Source organism: Lissotriton helveticus, chromosome 2_1 (assembly GCF_964261635.1).
Source record: "Lissotriton helveticus chromosome 2_1, aLisHel1.1, whole genome shotgun sequence".
NCBI classification, from domain to species: Eukaryota; Metazoa; Chordata; class Amphibia; order Caudata; family Salamandridae; genus Lissotriton; species Lissotriton helveticus.
In genome coordinates, this window is record NC_136059.1 from 518,488,111 (window position 1) to 518,512,490 (window position 24,380).

Genomic DNA, 24,380 nt, shown 5'->3' on the forward strand with positions numbered 1-24,380 from the left:
TACCTGCCCTCGGGATCTATAAGTGTTTGGGCAGTGTGCCAGGGAAGACCCGTGCGTATTGGTATAGAAACCCCCGTTAGCATAGGAAGAGTAGGTAGAGGAGTGTATTCTACCCCAGTAACGCGCCTGGATTCGGGAGAGAGAACCGGGCATCAGGTGCGTCACCTGTAACAAGCATATGTCAATCTGGTGTCTCTGTAAATGTGAATGTATCAGCCTTGCCTTACGGTGGTCGTTTAGGCCACGGACATTCCAAGTCAAACAGACGGTGTCAGACATAAGGAGGAGGCCACAAGTGTGACAGAACACAGCGCAGGTTGGGAGCGCCGAGGGTAGCAGGCCACAGTGTGATCGATATGGCAGCTGGAAGGACCTTGTGGGAGGGTCGCGCAAGCCCCCCAGTGGCGGAGAGGAAATTTAAATACAAGGCTCATTGATCTGAGATAATGCCCCATGCATTCGGATCCCACAAAAACAACAGGCATGCATGAGGTGGAGCTAAAGGAACAGTACAGTCGTGGATCAAGGATAACATTTGGCTTGAGGCAAGAGGAAATAATGAGCACAGTGCAATGTCACAGTCATGTGACATGTGAGAGCAGTACCAAACAAACAAGCAACGGCGGAGTACAGCCGCAACCCCAATAGTAGAGAAGAAAACCCCAACCCGAACAACCCCCCACCCCAACCCTATCATCCCAAACAAGAAAAAACCCACCAACCCGCACCCACTCCAACCCACCAATCAGGCTGAGAAGTCCACCCGCACCACCCAGGGACGCACAACTGGGAGGGGAGAGAACAGCAGTAACATTGGGAATCATCCCATGGGGGCATGGGAGGGCTAGGTAAACACCCCTGCAAAAGAGCAGGGTGGCCAAGCTTAGGATAGTAGTTGGCATCAAAACACACAGAATATTAAGGAGAGAAACACTGTCCGCACATTCAATCGTTGTCACTCAGACGATCAACGCAATCAAGTGGAGACTTGGGAGGGGAGGAGCGGGCTTCTTTTTCAAGTTTCTTGGCAAATGCCAGGGCCTCCCTTGGGTCTGAAAAAACAAGTGAATTGGCGCCCTGCCGGACTCTCAGCTTCACCGGGTAGGCCAAGGAATATTAGACATCATGCTTCTGAAGGATGCACTTGGCCGGAAGGAAGTCTCGCCGGGCCGCCTGCACGGTGAGAGTATAGTCCGGATAAAAGGAGTGTGTATTTCTCTGGTGATTGATGGTGCCCCTGTCACGAGCAGCTCGAAGGATGGCGTCCCGATCCCGGTAATTCAAGATTTTAGCTACGCTGGGGTGGTGTGGCAGTCCAGGACCAGGACGCGGGCCGAGGGAGCGAATGACACACTCCTCGATGAAAACCGGAGATAGGACATCCCCGAAGAGTTCTTTGATCAGTTGCTCGATGAAGTCCTCCATTTTTGAGATGTTGCTGGACTCCGGAAGGCCTGTGATGCGAAGATTGCTCCGGCGGGAGCGGGCTTCCAAATCTTCATTCTTCTCCCGAATTATGGCCAGAATCTTGTCCATCTGGAGCAATTTCTGCCGGTCCTGGGTTGCAGCATCCTCAGCGTCCGACACCCTGGACTCAACATGGAGCAAACGATTATCGTGGGAGTGGCGGGCCTTGACCGAGTCAAGGCGAGCGAGAGTTGGTCCAGCTGGGTTGCAATTCCAGTCACGGTCGATTTAACGTCCAGCATGATTGCCTTGAGGTCGTCATCCCGGTTGAGGGGGTGGAAGGGGGAGGGGGGGAGGGAGTCCATTGTGGCAGCAGAGTCTGCGCCGTCAGAGCCAGCACCGTCCTGGCGGGAGGATCTTCTGAGCTCAAAGGCTATCTTGGGCTATTTTGGATCTGATTTCCCCATAATAAAGGGTACAGCTGACGGGTTGGGGTCTGCGCAAGGCAAAGGAAGACGAGCGAGGACAGGTCGCCGCAGGCCAGGGGCTGCGACCCGCCGGGCAGCGAAGGAGGCAACCGGCAGGCAGAGGGTAGGTTATGACTTCAATGACCTTTAATCAGCAACCTCCGGCAAGCAATGTAGGAACGGGAGCAGGGGCACGAGCCAGTATTGCCACCCCCGAAGAGCAGGCAGTAGGAAGATGGCGGCGGGACGCTAGCAGAGTCCAGCCCGTCAAGGCTGAACGCCCGCAGGTAAGTGGCAGAACGACAGATGAGCCAAGTGGAAAGGGGGAGCTCACCCCAATGGGAAAGGCACCAAAGCAAGGCAGACGTGGAGCACGAGGTAGGTGGAGTGCCAGCAACTTCAGGAAGCCTCCAAAATGACGAGATTGCAGCGTGCCAGCAACCAGCCCCGGCTAGAGCTCGGTAGAGGTGGGTACCCTGAAGATCGCCCAGGCCACGGGCGTCCCTGTATCCAAGGGGGGGTGCAGGCCAAGACGAAAGTAGGAGGAGCTGTTGTTTTCGCCCTGGGCCCTTCACAGCGCCCGGAGTGGTGCAGAGCACGGCCCCAACAGCAAGAGCGGTACAAAAGGGGGTGGTGATGGACGGAGCATCTGAATCAATCAAACACTCACACCCAGTCAAAAGATCTGGGTTTGATCCATCACCGTTCTTTAGCCCACTCTGCCACCCCAGTTCAGACATGGCTATATGCAAATCAGTCTGACCCTGTGCCTCATGGGAACAGTCCAGCCCGAACTACCAAGCCATGCCTTCCCTGGACCGGAAACAAGCTTCCGAGGACCGGTTTCTGGCGTTCCAGCCGTCTTCAGCCCTGCTTGCTTGAATCCAGTGGCAAAGTGAGCAAGGGACTCATGTCTGAGCATACCCTGCCACACTTATGGTGGCCAAAGCGGTACAAAAGGGGGTGGTGATGGACGGAGCATCTGAATCAATCAAACACTCACACCCAGTCAAAAGATCTGGACTTGATCCATCACCGTTCTTTAGCCCACTCTGCCACCCCAGTTCAGACATGGCTATATGCAAATCAGTCTGACCCTGTGCCTCATGGGAAAAGTCCAGCCCGAACTACTAAGCCATGCCTTCCCTGGACCGGAAACAAGCTTCCGAGGACCGGTTTCTGACATTCCAGCCGTCTTCAGCCCGGCTTGCTTGAATCCAGTGGCAAAGTGAGCAAGGGACTCACGTCTGAGCATACCCTACCACACTTATGGTGGCCAAAAGCGGTACAAAAGGGGGTGGTGATGGACGGAGCATCTGAATCAATCAAACACTCACACCCAGTCAAAAGATCTGGGTTTGATCCATCACCGTTCTTTAGCCCACTCTGCCACCCCAGTTCAGACATGGCTATATGCAAATCAGTCTGACCCTGTGCCTCATGGGAACAGTCCAGCCCGAATTACCAAGCCATGCCTTCCCTGGACCGGAAACAAGCTTCCGAGGACCGGTTTCTGGCATTCCAGCCGTCTTCAGCCCGGCTTGCTTGAATCCAGTGGCAAAGTGAGCAAGGGACTCACGTCTGAGCATACCCTGCCACACTTATGGTAGCCAACAGCAAGAGCAGCAGGGCCCACAGAGCAGGACTCAGTAAGCCAGGATTCAGTCACAGAGGTCCGAGGCCGCGGCGCCCCGGACCAGGCTGTGCAGCAAACGGCCCCCAACCCCACCAGCGGCCACCCCGAGGGCAGTGTCACTCACCGGTCTCCGCAGCACAGGGGCACAGGATCCTCTGTCGTCAACGTGGGGCACCCATGGCCCGCGCAGCTCCGGAGGGAATGGGAGCGACTCTCCTGGGAGCTGACGCGTGTGCCCAGCGCCGACCACGAGCAGCACAGCTCTGCTGAGAAACCAGGTAGGAAGGCAGGAGTTGAATCAGTCGATTCCCCTTGCTACACAGAGTCGGGTAATCGCGTTTGAGTGCGGGAGGGATGTAGATGCCTAGCGGATTAAGAAGCTTGGCAGGCAGAGCCCACTCAAGGTGCGGCCATCTTGCAGCTGGCCAAGCCACCCCCCCACTTCTTTGGTAAAATTAATGGATTGTCTTGTCGTGTAAGACGTAGAAGTATTTCTATGACGGGTCATCTGTTACAGTGCACCCTCTCCATTAATTCACTATAGGATTTATAGAAAAACCTAACTAATGGTGTGTATTTTTTCCCAGCTTACGTTTAAGAACTACAAGAACTTAATACTTTGAGGCTGGTTCACTAAGGTCCTCTCTAGTTCAGTAATCTCTCCCTCTGCTTTATACCAGATTCTTTTTGCTGATGAACCCAGAGAATCCTGACAATGCAGGTACCACTCATCACCACTCTCTGGGCTCCCCATTGCAACCCCCTCAAAGACACCATCTCCTTGTTCTGATCTGTGTTATTTTTGAGTTCCATTGAAGGGTCAATCCCCCATGTGAGTGATGTTGTGGTGAATAAAAAGTAAAAGTTGGGTTTTGGAAAACACTCCCATCATTTATCCATCGTATGAGTTTGTTGAGCTCGTGCCTAGTCAACTTGCCTAGTCAACTTGGTGCCAGTACTAACATTGAGGGGAGATTCATCTAAAGCTCTGCATGTAACATCTTTACTAAATCATGAGAGCATCCAGGGCTCAGTATTGTCAACAATTTAGGAATAAAAACAATATCAGCCTTAGTAGGTGAATAAACATTCAGAATAAACATTCAACTCAGCTCCTGTTCATCTGATTTCCCATACACCAAAACATATCCACCCTGTGGATATTTAACCACCTCATGGTGTTGAAAGCAACTTTCCCGCTAACCAAATAGCTACCTCTGTTACATAAGTGGAGCATGAGGAAAAGAACACTTGGCCCTGACGGTTCTTTGTTAATTTAGAGTGATCTGGTTCATTCAAACGTGCTTCCTGTAGGAAAGTCGATATACATATTATTTTCTGAGGTAGGATGGAACTCTTTATCTCTCAGTGTAGTTTTTGAGACGAAGAACGTTCTGTATCATTCTTAGATGATCAGCCATATATCAAACACAGGAACTCCAGAAAGGATACATCTTTCAAACGCATCAGTATTACCGTGTCTGATTATATTATAGCATCGATTCAGACAGTTCCGAGCTGTATTTTTCGTTCACTGTATCTAGTGAATTAAAACGTGTAAATTTCTATTTTTGATGAATTTCATGTTTGCCAGAAAAAGGAACATGTATCTAAGATCATTTTTTCAAAGCCTGCATTTCATGGCATCAAATGATTTAAGTTTCTTCTATACCATTTCAGTTTAATCCTGAAACACTGTGCAGCTCTCAAATTGCACTTTAGCTCCCACTTTTTCTTGTTGTCATATTACATCACAGTCATGAAGATTCAGGAAGCCTGTGCATAATGCTCTCACTGGGTCTCAGCGGAGGTACAAGTGCCGAGTACACTCTTTCCAGTGAAAGAAATTAGAGAGACCTACAGACCTTATAGGAACAGTTGCACCTTCTGCTCTCTGAGTAAGACCTAGAAATTGGAAACTGTTGCACCTTCACTGTGGTTTCCAATGTGTGAGTAGAATCCTGGAGCTAAATAATTGTGCATGGCCGAGCATCCTCGCGGTCTGGGCCGTGCTGGTTTATCTGCGATTGTTGTCACCTGACTGGTCAAGCTGACTCCATGAGTTACAGATGAGGGGAGTGGACAGGCCTTTTGAACTGCCATCTTCAAGATGGTGATCTGTTCTAAAATCTCTGCCTGAGTGCCACTGTCTAAGATGAAGTAGAGCCTTTTCCAGTGAGGTAGATTCCTGTTGTAATGTTATTTGGACTAATTTATGATTGATGGATGCAGTGCAACACATTCTTGCCTTATTTTTCAGCACGTTGACCATCCTGTTGCTACTATTTGTGCTCCTGATTTTGGCGTCCTATTGTTAGAAGTTGCTTTACATCTCCCTCTGGATTTCTTGGCCTGGTTTTCTTCTTCTTCCATGATGTCAGGGAGAGATTGGTGTCTCTTATTTACTTCTGCATTAGTCCTCACCTTCAACCACCTCGAGAACAACTACGACACCAACTCCACCACCCTGATCGACAACCTCGCCAACCTCTGACTCAGACAGCTAGTCACAATGGCCACCCACTCCGCCAACCACACGCTTGACCCCATCTTCTCCACAAGCTCCCAAGTCACCTCCAGCCACACCACCGAACTCCACTGGACAGACCATCGATGCATCCACTTCACCTTCTGGAAACCCACCACGCACCACCGCACTCAACAGATCCTTCTCCGCAGCTGGAGCAAAGTCACTGAAGACTAGCTAAACACCACCCTCGCCCAAAGCCCACCCGCTGACCCCACCGCCACCGCCGCCCGCAACCTCAGGCGATGGATTGACGACTGCACCAACACTCTTGCCCCGATAAAGAAACCATCCAACAGACGCACTAACAAGAAAGCCAGCTGGTTCACCGCAAACCTCCAGGCCTCCAAGCAAACCTGCCGAAAACTAGAGAAGAAATGGCACCGCGAAAAGACACCGGACAGCTACGAAGCCCACAAGAACGCCATCCGCAGACCCCATCCCCTCAACAAATCTGCCAAAAGGACCTCCTTCAAGGACCGCCTCAACAACTATGCGCTCAACAGCAAAGAGCTCTTCAACATCGTGAAGGAACTCTCCAACCCCAGCTCCAACGACATCCCACCATCGCAAGACCTGTGCGACTCCCTTGCCACCTTCTTCCATCGCAAGATCGCAGACATCCACGACAGCTTCAACAACCTGACCTCCCTGACAGCCATTGACACCGCAGACCCCACAGCCATCACCCACATCGATCCCCTGCTCACCTGGACCAACATAAACAATGACGACACCATCAAAATCATGAACACCATCGACTCCGACTCTCCGTCAGACCAATGCCCACACCACATCTTCATCAAAGCTAGCGCCTCCATCGCATCCCATCTCTGCAAGGCCATCAACATCTCCTTCGAGACCGTGACCTTCCCAGAGCGCTGGAAGCACGCCGAGATCAACGCCTTACTCAAGAAATCCAAGGCGGATCCGAGGGACCTCAAGAACTTCTGGCCCATCTCCCTGCTCCCGTTCCCAGCGAAGGTCATCGAGAAGATCGTGTTTTCGCCCTGGGCCCTTCACAGCACCCGGAGTGGTGCAGAGCACGGCCCCAACAGCAAGAGCGGTACAAAAGGGGGTGGTGATAGACGGAGCATCTGAATCAATCAAACACTCACACCCAGTCAAAAGATCTGGGTTTGATCCATCAGCGTTCTTTAGCCCACTCTGCCACCCCAGTTCAGACATGGCTATATGCAAATCAGTCTGACCCTGTGCCTCATGGGAACAGTCCCGCCCGAACTACCAAGCCATGCCTTCCCTGGACCGGAAACAAGCTTCCGAGGACCGGTTTCTGGCATTCCAGCCGTCTTCAGCCCGGCTTGCTTGAATCCAGTGGCAAAGTGAGCAAGGGACTCATGTCTGAGCATACCCTGCCACACTTATGGTGGCCAAAAGCGGTACAAAAGGGGGTGTGGTGATGGACGGAGCATCTGAATCAATCAAATACTCACACCCAGTCAAAAGATCTGGGTTTGATCTATCACCGTTCTTTAGCCCACTCTGCCACCCCAGTTCAGACATGGCTATATGCAAATCAGTCTGACCCTGTGCCTCATGGGAACAGTCCAGCCCGAACTACCAAGCCATGCCTTCCCTGGACCGGAAACAAGCTTCCGGGGACCGGTTTCTGGCATTCCAGCCGTCTTCAGCCCAGCTTGCTTGAATCCAGTGGCAAAGTGAGCAAGGGACTCACGTCTGAGCATACCCTGCCACACTTATGGTGGCCAAAAGCGGTACAAAAGGGGGTGGTGATGGACGGAGCATCTGAATCAATCAAACACTCACACCCAGTCAAAAGATCTGGGTTTGATCCATCACCGTTCTTTAGCCCACTCTGCCACCCCAGTTCAGACATGGCTATATGCAAATCAGTCTGACCCTGTGCCTCATGGGAACAGTCCAGCCCGAACTACCAAGCCATGCCTTCCCTGGACCGGAAACATGCTTCCGAGGACCGGTTTCTGGCATTTCAGCCGTCTTCAGCCCGACTTGCTTGAATCCAGTGGCAAAGTGAGCAAGGGACTCACGTCTGAGCATACCCTGCCACACTTATGGTGGCCAACAGCAAGAGCAGCAGGGCCCACAGAGCAGGACTCAGTAAGCCCGGATTCAGTCACAGAGGTCCGAGGCCGCGGCGCCCCGGACCAGGCTGTGCAGCAAACGGCCCCCAACCCCACCAGCGGCCACCCCGAGGGCAGTGTCACTCACCGGTCTCCGCAGCACAGGGGCACAGGATCCTCTGTCGTCAACGTGGGGCACCCATGGCCCGCGCAGCTCCGGAGGGAATGGGAGCGACCCTCCTGGGAGCTGACGCGTGTGCCCAGCGCCGACCACGAGCAGCACAGCTCTGCTGAGAAACCAGGTAGGAAGGCAGGAGTTGAATCAGTCGATTCCCCTTGCTATACAGTCGGGGAATCGCGTTTGAGTGCGGGAGGGATGTAGATGCCTAGCGGATTAAGAAGCTTGGCAGGCAGAGCCCACTCAAGGTGCGGCCATCTTGCAGCTGGCCAAGCCACCCCCCCACTTCTTTGGTAAAATAATGGATTGTCTTGTCGTGTAAGACGTAGAAGTATTTCTATGACGGGTCATCTGTTACAGTGCACCCTCTCCATTAATTCACTATAGGATTTATAGAAAAACCTAACTAATGGTGTGTATTTTTTCCCAGCTTACGTTTAAGAACTACAAGAACTTAATACTTTGAGGCTGGTTCACTAAGGTCCTCTCTAGTTCAGTAATCTCTCCCTCTGCTTTATACCACATTCTTTTTTGCTGATGAACCTAGAGAATCCTGACAATGCAGGTACCACTCATCACCACTCTCTGGGCTCCCCGTTGCAACCCCCTCAAAGACACCATCTCCTTGTTCTGATCTGTGTTATTTTTGAGTTCCATTGAAGGGTCAATCCCCCATGTGAGTGATGTTGTGGTGAATAAAAAGTAAAAGTTGGGATTTGTAAAACACTCCCATCATTTATCCATCGTATGAGTTTGTTGAGCTCGTGCCTAGTCAACTTGCCTAGTCATCTTGGTGCCAGTACTAACATTGAGGGGAGATTCATCTAAAGCTCTGCATGTAACATCTTTACTAAATCATGAGAGCATCCAGGGCTCAGTATTGTCAACAATTTAGGAATAAAAACAATATCAGCCTTAGTAGGTGAATAAACATTCAGAATAAACATTCAACTCAGCTCCTGTTCATCTGATTTCCCATACACCAAAACTTATCCACCCTGTGGATATTTAACCACCTCATGGTGTTGAAAGCAACTTTCCCGCTAACCAAATAGCTACCTCTGTTACATAAGTGGAGCATGAGGAAAAGAACACTTGGCCCTGACGGTTCTTTGTTAATTTAGAGTGATCTGGTTCATTCAAACGTGCTTCCTGTAGGAAAGTCGATATACATATTATTTTCTGAGGTAGGATGGAACTCTTTATCTCTCAGTGTAGTTTTTGAGACGAAGAACGTTCTGTATCATTCTTAGATGATCAGCCATATATCAAACACAGGAACTCCAGAAAGGATACATCTTTCAAACGCATCAGTATTACCGTGTCTGATTATATTATAGCATCGATTCAGACAGTTCCGAGCTGTATTTTTTGTTCACTGTATCTAGTGAATTAAAACGTGTAAATTTCTATTTTTGATTAATTTCATGTTTGCCAGAAAAAGGAACATGTATCTAAGATCATTTTTTCAAAGCCTGCATTTCATGGCATCAAATGATTTAAGTTTCTTCTATACCATTTCAGTTTAATCCTGAAACACTGTGCAGCTCTCAAATTGCACTTTAGCTCCCACTTTTGCTTGTTGTCATATTACATCACAGTCATGAAGATTCAGGAAGCGTGTGCATAATGCTCTCACTGGGTCTCAGCGGAGGTACAAGTGCCGAGTACACTCTTTCCAGTGAAAGAAATTAGAGAGACCTACAGACCTTATAGGAACAGTTGCACCTTCTGCTCTCTGAGTAAGACCTAGAAATTGGAAACTGTTGCACCTTCACTGTGGTTTCCAATGTGTGAGTAGAATCCTGGAGCTAAATAATTGTGCATGGCCGAGCATCCTCGCGGTCTGGGCCGTGCTGGTTTATCTGCGATTGTTGTCACCTGACTGGTCAAGCTGACTCCATGAGTTACAGATGAGGGGAGTGGACAGGCCTTTTGAACTGCCATCTTCAAGATGGTGATCTGTTCTAAAATCTCTGCCTGAGTGCCACTGTCTAAGATGAATTAGAGCCTTTTCCAGTGATGTAGATTCCTGTTGTAATGTTATTTGGACTAATTTATGATTGATGGATGCAGTTCAACACATTCTTGCCTTATTTTTCAGCACGTTAACCATCCTGTTGCTACTATTTGTGCTCCTGATTTTGGCGTCCTATTGTTAGAAGTTGCTTTACATCTCCTTCTGGATTTCTTGGCCTGGCTTTCTTCTTCTTCCATGATGTCAGGGAGAGATTGGTGTCTCCTATTTACTTCTGCATTAGTCATCACCTTCAACCACCTCGAGAACAACTACGACACCAACTCCACCACCCTGATCGACAACCTCGCCAACCTCTGACTCAGACAGCTAGTCACAATGGCCACCCACTCCGCCAGCCACACGCTTGACCCCATCTTCTCCACAAGCTCCCAAGTCACCTCCAGCCACACCACCGAACTCCACTGGACAGACCATCGATGCATCCACTTCACCTTCTGGAAACCCACCACGCACCACCGCACTCAACAGATCCTCCTCCGCAGCTGGAGCAAAGTCACTGAAGACTAGCTAAACACCACCCTCGCCCAAAGCCCATCCGCTGACCCCACCGCCACCCGCAACCTCAGGCGATGGATTGACGACTGCACCAACACTCTTGCCCCGATAAAGAAACCCTCCAACAGACGCACTAACAAGAAAGCCAGCTGGTTCACCGCAGACCTCCAGGCCTCCAAGCAAACCTGCTGAAAACTAGAGAAGAAATGGCACCGCGAAAAGACATCGGACAGCTACAAAGCCCACAAGAACGCCATCCGCAGACCCCATCACCTAAACAGATCTGCCAAAAGGACCTCCTTCAAGGACCGCATCAACAACTATGCGCTCAACAGCAAAGAGCTCTTCAACATTGTGAAGGAACTCTCCAACCCCAGCTCCAACGACATCCCACCATCGCAAGACCTGTGCGACTCCCTTGCCACCTTCTTCCATCGCAAGATCGCAGACATCCACGACAGCTTCAACGACCTGACCTCCCTGACAGCTATTGACACCGCAGACCCCACAGCCATCACCCACATCGATCCCCTGCTCACCTGGACCAACATAAACAATGACGAGACCATCAAAATAATGAACACCATCGACTCCGGCTCTCAGTCAGACCAATGCCCAGACCACATCTTCATCAAAGCTAGCGCCTCCATCGCATCCCATCTCTGCAAGGCCATCAACATCTCCTTCGAGACCGTGACCTTCCCAGAGTGCTGGAAGCACGCCGAGATCAACGCCTTACTCAAGAAATCCAAGGCGGATCCGAGGGACCTCAAGAACTTCCGGCCCATCTCCTTGCTCCCGTTCCCGGCGAAGGTCATCGAGAAGATCGTCAACAGACAACTGTCTCGCTACCTCGTGGAGAACAACATCCTGCACCAGTCCCAGTCCGGGTTCCGCAGCAACCACAGTACAGAAACTGCCCTGTTCGCTGCCACCGATGACATCCAGCCCTGCTGGACAGCAGTGAAACCGCAGCCCTCATCCTCCTGGACCTATCAGCCACCTCCGACACTGTCTGCCACCACACCCTACGCACACGCCTCCACAATGCAGGGATCCGAGACAAGGCTCTGGAATGGACCACCTCCTTCCTTTCCAGCAGAACCCAGAGCATCCGCCTTTCGTTTGCGAAGCCTCAGAGATCATCTGCGATGTACCCCAAGGATCATCCCTCAACTCCGACATTGTTCAGCGTCTACATGGCGCCGTTCGCCCACGTCGCCCGACTGCACGACCTCAACATCATCTCTTACGCCGATGACACCCAGCTGATCCTCTCCCTCACAGCCAAAACCAACCTCCACGAAGGAATGAGGGCCGTCGCCGAGCAGATGAAGAGCAGCCGTCTAAAGCTGAACTCTGACAAGACGGAGGTCCTCATCCTCAGATCCACCCTCTCAGCCTGGGACGAATCCTGGTGGCCGACCGCACTGGGAGCAGCTCCAACACCCACCGACCACTCACGCAACCTGGGGTTTATCCTTGACTCAACACTCCATGATCAAACACGTCATCGCCGTCTCGTCCTCCTGCTTCAACACCCTCCGCATGCTCCGCAAGATCTACAGGTGGATCTCCAGCGAAACAAGAAGAACGGTCACCCAGGCCCTCGTCAGGAGCAGGCTGGACTACGGAAACGCCTTCTACGCAGGAGCCTTCGGCCAAACTCCTGTAACGACTACAACGCATACAGAACGCCTCTGCACGCCTGATCCTCGCCATCCCTTGCCATATCCACATCACACCCCACCTGAGAGACCTGCACTGGCTTCCCGTCAACAAGAGGATCATCTTCAAGCTCCTCACCCACGGACACCAGGCACTACACAACACCGGACCGGCATACCTCAACAGACGACTCACCTTCTACACCCCGAACCGCCAGCTCCACTCCGCCGAACTCGCCCACGCCACTGTCCCCCGCATCCGAAGAGCGACCACCGGCGGCAGATCGTTCTCCCACCTCGCCGGCAAGACCTGGAACACCCTCCCCATCCTACTACGGCAGACCCAGTACCTAATAACCTTCAGGAGGCTACTCAAGACCTGGCTATTCGAGCATTAGTAGCACCCCCACCTCCCCCCCCGCACCTTGAGACCCTCACGGGTGAGTAGTGCGCTTTACAAATGGTCTGATTGATTGAAGACCAATGAGGGTTTTTGCCTTCTGTGAATTTTCCCTCCTAACTTGAACCCTCTAATCTAGAAATCTGATACTTTTCATGTGAACTGTTCTGTGACTGGTGGCACTGTGGCTACTGTGGCCAGTCATCTTTTCCTCGAGCAGTCAAGAACAAAACATAACAGACCTTTTTAGTGTTCTCACCTTGTAAGATAGTGTCAGTCGCATCTTTTGTCATCGTTGTACTTTTGGCCTCATTTTTAAGATCAGCTTGCATCTTTTCTGTTGGTATAAAGTACATTTTATTTTTGAGTGTGACTTGTGAAACTTCATTGGCACCAAGTAATGCCAAGGCAAAGGGTTTCTCATTAGTTCCTGATGAAATTCAAGAAGCCACGTCAACTCCATCTGAGAAGATTTTGGCACTTTGATATATTGTAAAGTTTTTTTGGCTTGCGCCGCCTTGTTAGTTTTATCTTTTTTCATGCTAAAGACGTCCTCTTATTCTTCCATTGTTCTGAAAATATCAAATCCAATGGTCACCCCCACAGGCCTATAGATGACAACCAGATTGTTAGAACTGGCTATTTCTGGTAGGCTAAGGCTGACGCCAAAGCCAGACAGAAACCACCATTCTAGTCAGGGCGAGGGAGTCACACGCCAAGATAACCCCTGCTCACCCCCTTGGTAGCTTGGCACGAGCAGTGAGGCTAAACTCGGAGGCAATGTGTAAAGCATTTGCGTCAGCACACAACAGCAACAACATCCTAGGCACACCACAAAAGGAACTCCACACAAGGTTATATTAAAATAACTTTTGTATTGTCAAAACACATCAGATAAAAATCACACATGTACATTGTGCCAACTGGCACGGGCAACATTCATAAGGGATTATGTACAGGACAGGACCACATGGGCCACTGTCAGAATCAACACTTTGTAGATATAGAAATAGCACTTATAGAACTTAGAATAAGTATAGCAAAAAGAATAACAGTTATAGATCACATCCAGTAACTACTGGGGACAGGTAAGTACCACCTACGCAACCCTAAACACCTTAGGAGAATGTCACGCAGGGGACCAGGACCTCACTAGGACCACCTGTACTAAAAAGAACAACCACCTAAGTATCACACAGCATTTAGGGGTCTAGGAAAGAACACATTACCCATGATGCATACATATACATTCAGAGGAGTAGTAAAGGGAAACACATGATGTATAAACCTACACATTCAGCGGTGTTGAGAACAGAGCACATGATGCAGTAAAATACATTGAGGTACCAGAACAATACAATAGCGCAAAAGTCACATGATGTCTAAAAACATTCAGAGGTGCAGGAATAAAAACCATACAATTGCGCACAATCTTACATAAGCCACCACCTGTGGCAGTCCCTAGGCCAACTGGCCTTGTTGGGGCTCAGACGCCCTGTGTCCAAATGTCAGGGCGCGCTGCCATGCAGCGCCAGTCTCAAGAAAAGAAAGCCTAAACTTAGCAGCTGGCACTAAGTGCTGCGCAGCTGTGAAGGCCTGGCACCACTGTGCCCTCTCTGTCCCACCCAGGGACTCTTCTCCTGAAATTGCGCCTAAACGGTGCAGCTGCCCACTAATTGCTGGGCAGCTGGGAAATAAAACTGCGGCAGGGCTCTCACTGGCCCTAGTAGTACATTGCGCCACACTGAGCCACACAGGCTCTAAAACAAAACATGCCCTCTGGAGCCCTCTGGCTCCTCAACCAAAATGCCCCTCTGAGCCTGGCGAGCTCTCAAAATAATGGCGGCGGCGTTGGAGCCCCCCTCTGGGGCTCGGCATTAAAAGAAGATGCCCCCAGAGCCTCGTGGCTCTAGACACAACTGGGCCCTCTGGGGACGGGCAACGACAATCTGCCCCGATATGCCCCCTGAGCCCTCTTGCTCTTCAACAACAATGTGGCACAGGAAACCCCATTGAGCCCCTCAGGCTCGAAAGCTATGATGCCCCACGGTGCGGCCGCTGCCCACTGCTCAACGGGGCAGCGGAAAGGGAGAAGGAGGCCCAGGCCACGGGGGCGAGCACCGAAAGCGTGCTCCGACACACCCCCCAACGGCCTCCCACCGAGCTGCACTCACCGGAGCTCCTGGGCGGCGTCTTGTTCGGCTCCTCTCTCTCGCCAGGGCTCAGCAGGGCTCTCCGCCTCTTCTCCTCATCTGGGTGAGTGCACCGGGGCGCAGAGTAGGCTCCTGCCTGCCCCGGTGCCCAATGCAGCCGCGACTCTTCTCTCTCGGGGCTCCCTCCGCACACGTGAGCCCCGTCATCGGCCACAGCTCCACTTCTCCTCCGGGGCTCCCTCCAGGTCATGGGAGCCCCGCGACCTTCGGCGCTTAGTCCTGGCGGCCCGGGGCCACTCCCCAGCTCACGGGAGCCCCCGGGCGGCCATCACTCCTCTCCGCTTCTCCTCGCCGCCCTTTTCCTCTCCCGGGCTGCGGGGGCGGGACTTCCGGCCGGCCGCGCTGCCATTGGCCGGCCGGCCAACCACTTCCGGGTCGCTGCGGGCAGCGCAGCGGCCCCGCTTAGGCAGGCAGGCGGGGAGTCATTATCCGAGGGGTGGGCTCCCTCGAGATAAATAAATATAAAAATTAAAGCGCTATTAAGCGCGTGGGCAAGGTACAGCGCTCCTAGCGCTGTAAGCACACATAAAGCGCTCTCCAGCGCTTGGGGGCAATAAAGCGCTCCAAAGCGCTAGAATAGCAAGTCAAGCGCTTCCAAGCGCTTCAACAGGGAAATAAAGCACTCCTAGCGCTAAAAGGCAACCAAAGTCCAGAAAAAGGTCCTTCAGGGGTCCAGCACAAGTCCATCAGGGGTCCAGGACATAAGGGGGAGCCCAGCAGCTCCCAGGACAGAAAAGTCCATCAGATGTCCAGGGGCTGGGCAGGGCTCAGGGATTCCCCTGAGCCCAAGCAGCAGCACGCCCCTGGCAGATTCAAGTCCAAAAACAAGAACAATTTTGGAAGGGGACACAGCCCCTTCTTATACCCAGAAAAGTCTTTGAAGTCTTTGTGTAGGCAGTGTGAGAACCAGCTAGACCGGTTTAGAGGGAAGTCCCTTCAGTATCAGGGACAGAGGTGACAGTCGCCCAGCGGGGGGGTGGAGCCAGCATTGTGGCAGGCAGGCACAGCCCTTCACTATCAGGTGCTAATATCCTCCCACTTCCCTGGCAGCAGATGCTGCCTTTCATCCACGGCTGACTCAGACAACCATCTGGGGGCTCTGCAGCCCCTGTCACACTCAAACCAGACAGTCAATCCACAAGCAGGCCCAGGCACTCCTGGGCCAGGCTCACCAGCCAAACACGTGCCAGCAGACTCACTACACAAATATGCCCACTTCTAAAAGTGGCACTTCTAGACTAGGCACAACCATGCCGCATACACCATTATGCAGCATTCATTCTCCCGAGTTCGCACATATCAAACTCGACCCTGCACTCTCCACACATCAGGAACTACCATGGGCATACATATTCCCCATTCATTCCTATGGGAGGGCAGGTCACTCACCACACATACACAGAGAGCACACGCACTTTACACTGTACCACAGTGAAAAAGTGCGCAGAGGCCTAAAATCACCAACCCAGGTTCCTGAAACAGGCTAGGAAAAAGCAAAAAGTCTCGGGTGAACCTGCCAAAAGGGCCAGGTCCAACACAGATGATAATATAGATCTTTATGGTTCAACTAACAGGATTACATTCATAAAGTTCTGTTTATAAATATGCACTGTGACCAATTCACTGTTGATCCTCAGTGAATTAAACTACTGTCTGCGGCTGAGGTCGGACAGTAAGGCAGGAGGTTACATTATAGAGAATAGCATCAGTAGAGGCCGCAATGCAGGCATGATGGTTTACATTAGCTTCATCTGCCCAGTGGAATATGATTGTGCATTGTTTCCAATACATGCAGACACTCCTGCATCCAGGTGCTCTATTAGTAATTAGAGGTCACTGTCCAGGACCTGTATCAGCTCCACTGAGCAGATAGGGGCTGAGTTTAAGAGGGGCCATCTCTCAAGCAGCCAGGTGCAGGCTACCTCTGTGCTTATTATAAAATTACTGCACTGAGATTGGCACAAAACAGAATTTAGGACAATAGGCTGAAAGCTGTGCTCAGCCCACGACAGAACACAAACGCAAGCAGGGTCTCTGTTTGCATTAGTTCCCAAGCATGCCTACTCTCCGCACTCATCTGCCAGATAGCCCTGGAGGGGCTGAAAAGCTCCCTTCTCCAGTAGGTGCCATAGCTAACAGATCCACGTGGATCCTCTGTCCAGCATTGCAACATAGAGTGTCCTGGATTCTCTTTCCTTAGTGACAGTCGGATGGAAGGCAATTCATTGAACATGGAGACAAGGGTCCTATGATGCCAGTCCCTGGTTGATGAGGGCTTATTATTGCTGAACAGTGATTGTCCTTCTCTCTCAAGGTAATTTCGTTGTCCGATGGCGTTGAGGAAGTAGGATCTGCGGCAGAATAATTAATGGGACTACAGAGTCAGCAGGGCTAGCGGCTGACAGCCAGCTTTCTAGCCAGTGCCTCACCGGAAGAGAAGGTGTTAAGTAGATGAAAGGCGGCTTCTTGTCTGTTGCATATTTTTAGCTTATAAAGAAGAAATGGCAGTGTGTCCATTGAAGTTTTATTATAATTAGAAATGCAAACATGTGTTTTGACTGCATCGCAAAATTGAAACCAACTGTTTTTAAAAAAATTATTCTCCTTTTAGGAAACTTTGAGCTCATTGTTCTACCTGCATCACATTTATGAGCAAGGCACTAATATTTTTTATTTTGCTGTAGGGAAGGAAAGTACGGTCATGCTGCGTGCTTTGGACTGCAACCAGGCTGTCTTCTTCCTAGTGGGGAAAGAATGATGTCCATAGCTGCATTGGTGACCAACTTTACTCAGCCGGCAGCAGATCGCCCTTCCTTATTGAGGCATGACGAGGTTAAGACCTTCTTCCATGAGTTTGGTCATGTTATGCACCAGATCTGTGCACAAGTCAGTAAATTTATATTTTTCTCTTTTTGTGTAATTTTATTGTGGATGCAGGTGTAATTCATATTCGGGTGGAGAAAGTTCAAGATGTATATATAGTTCACTTGTTAAGAACCGTTTGTTTGAAGTTAAAGATTAACAGATACATATATATTTCTCTGTCCTATAGACCTTTAGCTTGCACTTCTTAAAAATCCATTTAATTTCTTGATTGAAAATACAGCCTAATGCCTCTCCTTATAGTTTCAACCACTGTTGTCACCCCCTTAGTTTTTTTGGTCGGGGTGGTGGCAGCGATCTAACCCACTAGATTTCCTTAACCCCAAAATGAGCTTCTGTCTACATGGATCAATTGTACTTAATTTAGAATTGCAGTGATTACAATCCAACAGCCCTGCAAGAAAGCACTTTCTCTTGGAGGGTAAAAATAAGGAGCCCATACCTGAAACAGTCTAGAAGTGGGGTTCTTAACCTTTTGACTTCTGTGGACCCTACTTAATCATTACTGGAACCCGGGGACAACCACTGAATCATTATTGGAATCCGGGGACCAGCCCCCCCTCATTCCCTCCCTCCCTCCCCACTGACTCGCTACTGGAAGCTAGAGACCACATCCCATGAATTGGCTATGATTTGGGCAGAAAAACAATGAGCAAAAAATACAGAAACATGCATTTCTCAGCAAAATACACACGTGATTAAATATTTATTTCATTCACAATTTATTTAAACAAATATCACATTTTTTATTTTAATGGGAAGGATGTACATTTTCTAAATTCGATTGAGACCGCTCATTATCCATTCTATATTCTGTTTCATACACTTGCACTTCTCCCTCGATTCAATCTGAGAATACTAACTTAACTTTTAGCCTCCATTTTCAAGTTCCTTCACATTCACAGAAGATTTAAAAATGTTCAATTTTACATTTTGTTTCTCTTTTTATTTCACTATATCAATCTGTTCATAATATTTAATTTCCTAAGCAGTCGCGGACCCCCAGAATAAGGTTTGTGGACCTCCATGGGGCCCTGGACAGCAGGTTAAGAACCACTGGTCTAGACCATCCTACTTGCCTTGGGACATTGTATTATCTACATTATTAACAGCCATCAGAACATTCCTCTGCAGGTTAAGCAGTGAACAACAGAAGACTTGGCAATATTGCGTACACAAATTCTATAAGCTTTGTATGAATAAACCAAGAACTCATTTCTTTTTAGGCCTAATACACACTTAGGCAAAGAGAACACACTCTATGCATTAATATAGACTACAATAATAAATATAGTTGATAACATAAATGTATATGAACATCATAAAGCATGGAGGAGAGCTGAATTCTAGCCTTGAAAAAGTCACTTGTGTGACAAAACACGTGTCAGCTGTTTTTCCTGACTGAAAATACAAGCTTCAATGAGAAAAATACTTGGCTCCTGTCTTTTAACTGTTGGATCTACAAATTTCTAAGAGAAGTGGAAGCACTTTATTTAAGGTGCAGTAGAGGAAAATGGAATATTAAGTCTACTGAACAACAACATTGTAATTTTTGCAATAACAGAATTCAAGATTTCGGGTGTGTCTATTTCTCTATTCAGATTTATTGGTGTTGCATCATTAAACATAAGACCAATGTTCCTAAAGTGATAAGCTCGGGTGAGGCAAAAAATCTTGTCTTAGCACCTCTTTCTCCTTCTGATTGCTAAATAATCCATTATTTAAGAATATTTTTAATTAACTCGAAATTCAATTTTTAATTGTTGTAAGAATTGTTTGATTGCTTCTTTTGAGACCAAAATCAGAACAAAATGTAGAAATAGAAAATTATTGATATACTGGATTAATTTTCATCACTTATAATTGCTCTTGTTAGCATTCCATTACATATGTTTTTACTCGTCTACTTTGTCATCCACCTTGTGTATTCTTTTTATCTTAGGTGGTTTGTGTAAAAATTGCTGTTTTAGTCCGACATCTTACTAAAAACAGTTCTGATGATTTCATGTTTTCCATTTTATTAATTTGAGTTTTGTTTCCCCATAAATGCACAGAATTGCAAAGGCAGAATTGTAAAGGATGGACAATTTAATAAAAATATCTGCAAGCCACTAGAATCCTTTTATGTAGTGTCACTTAATGTAACTACAGTCAGCTGTCTGATACAAGATCATGGTGATGGTTTATTATGTCATGGGAAAATTAATAGCAAATACAGTCAAGGATAGTGTTTTAAAGTTACTTATGGAACCTTTCATAGAAAGAACAGATTGCTGCAAAGATACAATCAAGAAGAGTAGCAAAAAGATAAGTAAAAAGGCAGTTATTCAAAAAAAGTTTTTTCTTTTATGTATATATGCAGCTTTAATAAAGCATTCAGTGTGTACTAGTATGTGTAATCTCACATCCACTCATGGACTTTATTCCCTGTGTAAATACACTTGCGATGAAGAACAATGGTCCACTTCCCCTTTAGGGTTAAATGTATGCATCAAGCAATAGTGGATATATGAAGTAATATGCATCAATAAAACCAATAAAGTATGTTTTAAAAAAAAAGTATATTTGCTGCTTCAAACCGTTTTTTCTTTCCATTCCCACTGTTCAGACTCATTTCGCAAGATTCAGTGGAACCAATGTGGAAACAGACTTTGTGGAGGTGCCCTCACAGATGTTTGAAAACTGGGTCTGGGAAAAAGAGACTCTCAAACAAATGTCAAAACATTATAAAGATGGGAGCGCAATTCCAGAAGATTTGCTTGAAAAACTAATTTCCTCGAGATTGGCAAACACAGGTACTTTCTGCCATATTTGGATCTCTTTATATAGTAGTTATAACATGTATATTGTTGTCAGTAGGGGCTGAGGGCCAGAATACAAAAGCATGTGTTTGGTGTATATGAGCTCATATGCAACCAAATTTTTTTTTCCAAATGTACAAACACCAAACTGAGATTCAATCGATCCATAATTTGGGTTTATGACTGTTGCGGGAGGGAATAAGGGACGCGTAGCCCGACTCGTGGTAGACAGGGTTTTATTTTTCCTAACACACGTCTTCTATGTGAAGCCAGGGTTACAGATAAGCAGTCTGCTCAATGTTCGTCTTCCCTTCCTTTGGAGGGGGGGAGAGGGGGGCATATTAGTCTGCTCCTGAGTCTTCCTCTCTTCCCGAAGACGCCTGTTGGGGTATGGATCCATAGACGTATCAGGAAAAAGAAAGAAAGAGGTGATGTAAGTGTTGTGTAACAGCCTGTGTCTTTGGGTAAAGGAGTGAGGGATGCAGGCCAGGCGCGCAACACCCATTGGGCTCACGGGGCTTCGCCCCCCCCCCCTCCCCTGTGTGTCAGCCCGGGCTGACACGTCTTCGCGGGCTGGCGAATATCTAATTGCAGCCGCATCGAGTACTTAACAGGTCTTTAAAAGACCATTAATTGTAAATGAGGCTTTTGTTGTGTGTTCGCCCATTCTTACAGTCACTCCGTCTGTGGTTGGAAGAATTAGCCCCCCCCCCCCCGAAATATTTTTCACCCCCCCCCCCCCGAAATTTGGCTCTAGTTTGCCTGCCTTATGCACGCGTGATACACTTCTACTAAATCAGTGAGGGTGCACACGTCTATGAGGAGTGGGTGATAGTGCAAGGGCAGGGTACACACTAGTTAGGTATAGAAGGGGTCCTGTGCTACTTCGCGTGGTTGGGCGAAGCGCAGTGCTGTTGGCCTCCTGGCTCTCCCGGGGCGTCCGATATTTTGACAGCACAACTCCAATCCTCTAACCACGTACATTCTCTCTCTCGTTCCTGGCGCCTTCACTAAACTCCGCTTTTTCCTCTCCGGTGTAGCCACGCAATACCAGTGGGGAACTCCAGTTTCTTTTTGTTCTAGGCGGGACAACGTCATCGGGAGGGGGATGGACATCCTATTCAGGGCATTCCCAGTTAAGGGGGCCGCTGCATCCTCCTGTTAGGTGTCCCTTTGATGTACGGGACGATGAAGCCCCATCCTCCGGCTATAGGGAAACAAGAGGGGGAGATAGGAGTGTCGCAGTCTTCCATAGCCCCCTCTCTGTCCCTTCCCGACCCCCCTTGTCACAATGACCAACAAGCATTTACAATGCAACGGTTTCGCCTTTGCAAAAAGTTAGAGCTATTGGCATTGTAAATGACAAAATATTTATTTATGTGTTGGTTTTGAAAACAGATAAATAAATGGCATTGTCATTTACAATGTCAATAGCTTAATCTCTCGCAGAAGAAGCCATTCTAGGGAAATCAAGATATGCATTTTCAAAGGAATGTAAATATTGTTAATCTGTTGCCTTCACAGACACGTTCCAAGGGTCTACCCAAGTGGCTCACGACACAATAAGACGCCTCATTTTGTACCTTTAATAGTCTGAAGAGAATGTTACCCAGGAGGCCATGAGGTTTGGTTACTATACTGTATAAAACCGAACACTGGTATAATGAGCTGAGGACCATTACGTTGCATAACCGTAAATTCGTCCCCTTTTGGGTGGTATCATCTACTTTTCAATTATATTCACCGTCCTAAAAGTAAACTTTTTCTCGTGAACTCCAATAAGGAAAAAGATTTTTGCAAAATCTGTAAAACGTAAAAAACGGCTTATGCTTCATTCAATCTATTAGTGCCACCCTGTTAATTAAAAACGTTACCCTCATTCACGAGCCAGCAGGTTCAGGGACATGAAGCTGGCAAACAGTAGATGTTACCACAGTGCCTCGAAGAAATATAAAACCACATGTATAGCTTCATACAAACAACCTGCTGAAGGGAATCCCGGGGTTTCTTAATTCATACATACCCGCAGCCCTCTCATGGTGGTTGGCTGTCCGCTCGTCCGCGGTGGTGGTGCCATGTTCAGATGTCAGTGGACCGCCAGGGAACTACTCTCTAACACGTGCACCATCTGAAACCAGAGCACGGTGACTCATCATCAACGGCGGTGACCTTGCCGGATACACGCCGAGCAGCGGAATAACAGGATCACGGCGCGCGGCTGCCACGCTTTCCCTTAAGCCTTCCTACTAATAAAGACTGAGCCTCGAGACATGCATGGGCTCTCCACGCCCTGGGTGCCAATCCCTTAGGCCTCGGGCCTCGCCCCCTGCTGAAGAGCAAGAGACACCCACACGTCACATGGGGAAACAGACGCACACTAAACGTCTCTTTACATTCAACCGTCTATCCTCGCGCGCGGCGGTTCAATCAAGTTAGGCGTCTCGCGCTTAGGTCAGGCAGCGCAAGCTTTTTATATATCTTTTGGAATAGCACGTTGTTTTTCCTTGACAGTGGACGCGCCCACAACCACCCTGTACAAATGGTACCTCCCATGTACTCACTTCTCGTCAGCCACATCCTTGTGCTTAGTGTTGTCAGTCGAGTCCTCTGAGCCCCCTTCGGTCTTGGTGCAGAGCCTGCGGACGGAACAAAGCAGCGGCGCCCGCTGTCCCCAGGACTCCCCGGGACAGAACGGAGCGAGGGCGGGTGGAGACCCGGCATTCTCTCTCACCAGCCACTGTGCAACAGCGCTAGTTCTCAGAGTGGGCTGTAGCAACCCCCGAAGGAGCACCACCGAACTGCCCAGACGCAGCATACCGTCCTTGCTGTAACGCGCAATAAACGCGTCTGTAATTAGACCAAGCAGTAGCAGCTAAAAAGCACCTCTAAGCAAGCTCTCTACAAGGTTGACATGCAGACTTGTATTACGATCCATGTATAAGCAATACCGAGCCCGCCCATATCCCTCGGCTATTGGTCGTTTATTTGTAGCTGTCACCATAGCTGCGTTTAGATTGGTTGAACTCCCTAGATCCCCCGCCCTCCAATGACGTTTACCGTCCAATGTGATGTCACTTCTGCTGCGGCGTTCTAGAACTGGGGAATTGGAAATTCGATCTCGTCACTAACGGTGTGATGGGCTGGAATAGGGCACGACTTGTTGCGCGTCTTCTTTTTCTTGCCATTGACAATGGGTTTCGAGTGTTCGATGCGGCTGAGGCGCACGTTGTTTCTGAGATTTACGAAGCAGTATTACTGGTTGATGGATTATACATGGAAATTTGACAATTCCTAGTGTTGCAGTGGCTCTCAAATATTCATGACTAATTTTAGGGGGCTGCGTGTCTCGTGCTGGAAATTGTCATAACGAACGTGAAAACTTCCGGAAGCAAACACGGATGCTGATCTTTTTTTTCTCCAGAATTTATTCCTATCAACAATACAAAGGCAAATACAAAGGTAGTTCAAAATCAGTACCCTTGCAAATAGAGACTTGTGGCATACAAATGTGTTACACGTGTAAGATCTATTCCTCTGTGTGTGGTCATAGCAGTAACAAGTCAGGTCCCGGGCCGTGCTGTGATTGGCTGACGTCACGGGGG

At 48.9% G+C, this 24,380-nt stretch overlaps 1 protein-coding gene across 2 annotated transcripts in view; it reads left to right on the forward strand.

Annotated features, from left to right (window-relative positions):
• The window catches only part of NLN (neurolysin), a 290,543-nt gene that overhangs the window by 197,041 nt on the left and 69,122 nt on the right, over positions 1 to 24,380 (forward strand). For both annotated transcript variants that reach the window (XM_078675166.1, XM_078675165.1), the window contains exons 9-10: positions 17,779 to 17,980; positions 20,586 to 20,772. In XM_078675166.1, coding sequence (XP_078531292.1) covers positions 17,779 to 17,980; positions 20,586 to 20,772 — 389 coding nt within the window. The remainder of the gene's footprint in view (positions 1 to 17,778; positions 17,981 to 20,585; positions 20,773 to 24,380) is intronic.